Here is a 592-nt window from a genome sequence, read left to right on the forward strand (position 1 = left end):
GTGGGTCCCCACCCCCTGCCGAAAGCAGGTGGACAACCCCGCGTACTTGATGGGCAGATCCTCCGGCCTCAGCCACTCGTCGCGGTGCAGCGCGGCGATGGGCTGCTCCGAGGTGGCGATCAGGTACTTCTCGTCGATGGAGCTGTCGTCTGTCTTCTCACTGCCTTTGCCAATCACCTACCAGAGAGTGAGGGGACACACAAAAGTCATTGTCCCCCTTCCCCAGCTGCTCCGGCGCCTCTGGGGACAAGATGTGCCAGGACAGGCTGACGGGTTTTCGGTGGCGCTGGGAGCGGGGACAGGACGGCTCGGGAACGGGAGCAGCTGCTGGTGGCTGATTGCTCGGCCTCCTTCAGAGGCACCGACAGCAAAGCTGGGGACATGCCACCTCCCTGTCACCACAGCGCTGTGACAACCACCTTGGCAGGGACTGAACCCCAGATGGACCATGGAGACAGGGACAGGAGGGAGGTGATGGCACCGCCTGGCCGGGGCGGAGGGGACCTCAGCCAGCTCCCTCCCCGCGTGGCGGTGGCTGTGGTGGCGGCGGTGGCTGGAGGGGACGGCGGGTGCCAGGCGGCGAGACAGAGCC

The 592-nt window shown here is 66.4% G+C and overlaps 1 protein-coding gene across 1 annotated transcript in view; it reads right to left on the bottom strand.

Annotated features, from left to right (window-relative positions):
• The window catches only part of LOC104524460 (serine--tRNA ligase, cytoplasmic-like), a gene marked incomplete at both ends in the record, with an annotated part of 1435 nt that overhangs the window by 324 nt on the left and 519 nt on the right, over positions 1-592 (bottom strand). The window contains one exon of the mRNA XM_010167345.1: positions 13-177. Coding sequence (XP_010165647.1) covers positions 13-177 — 165 coding nt within the window. The remainder of the gene's footprint in view (positions 1-12; positions 178-592) is intronic.

Source organism: Antrostomus carolinensis, unplaced genomic scaffold (genome assembly GCF_000700745.2).
Source record: "Antrostomus carolinensis isolate BGI_N321 unplaced genomic scaffold, ASM70074v2 scaffold33024, whole genome shotgun sequence".
Classification (NCBI taxonomy): Eukaryota; Metazoa; Chordata; class Aves; order Caprimulgiformes; family Caprimulgidae; genus Antrostomus; species Antrostomus carolinensis.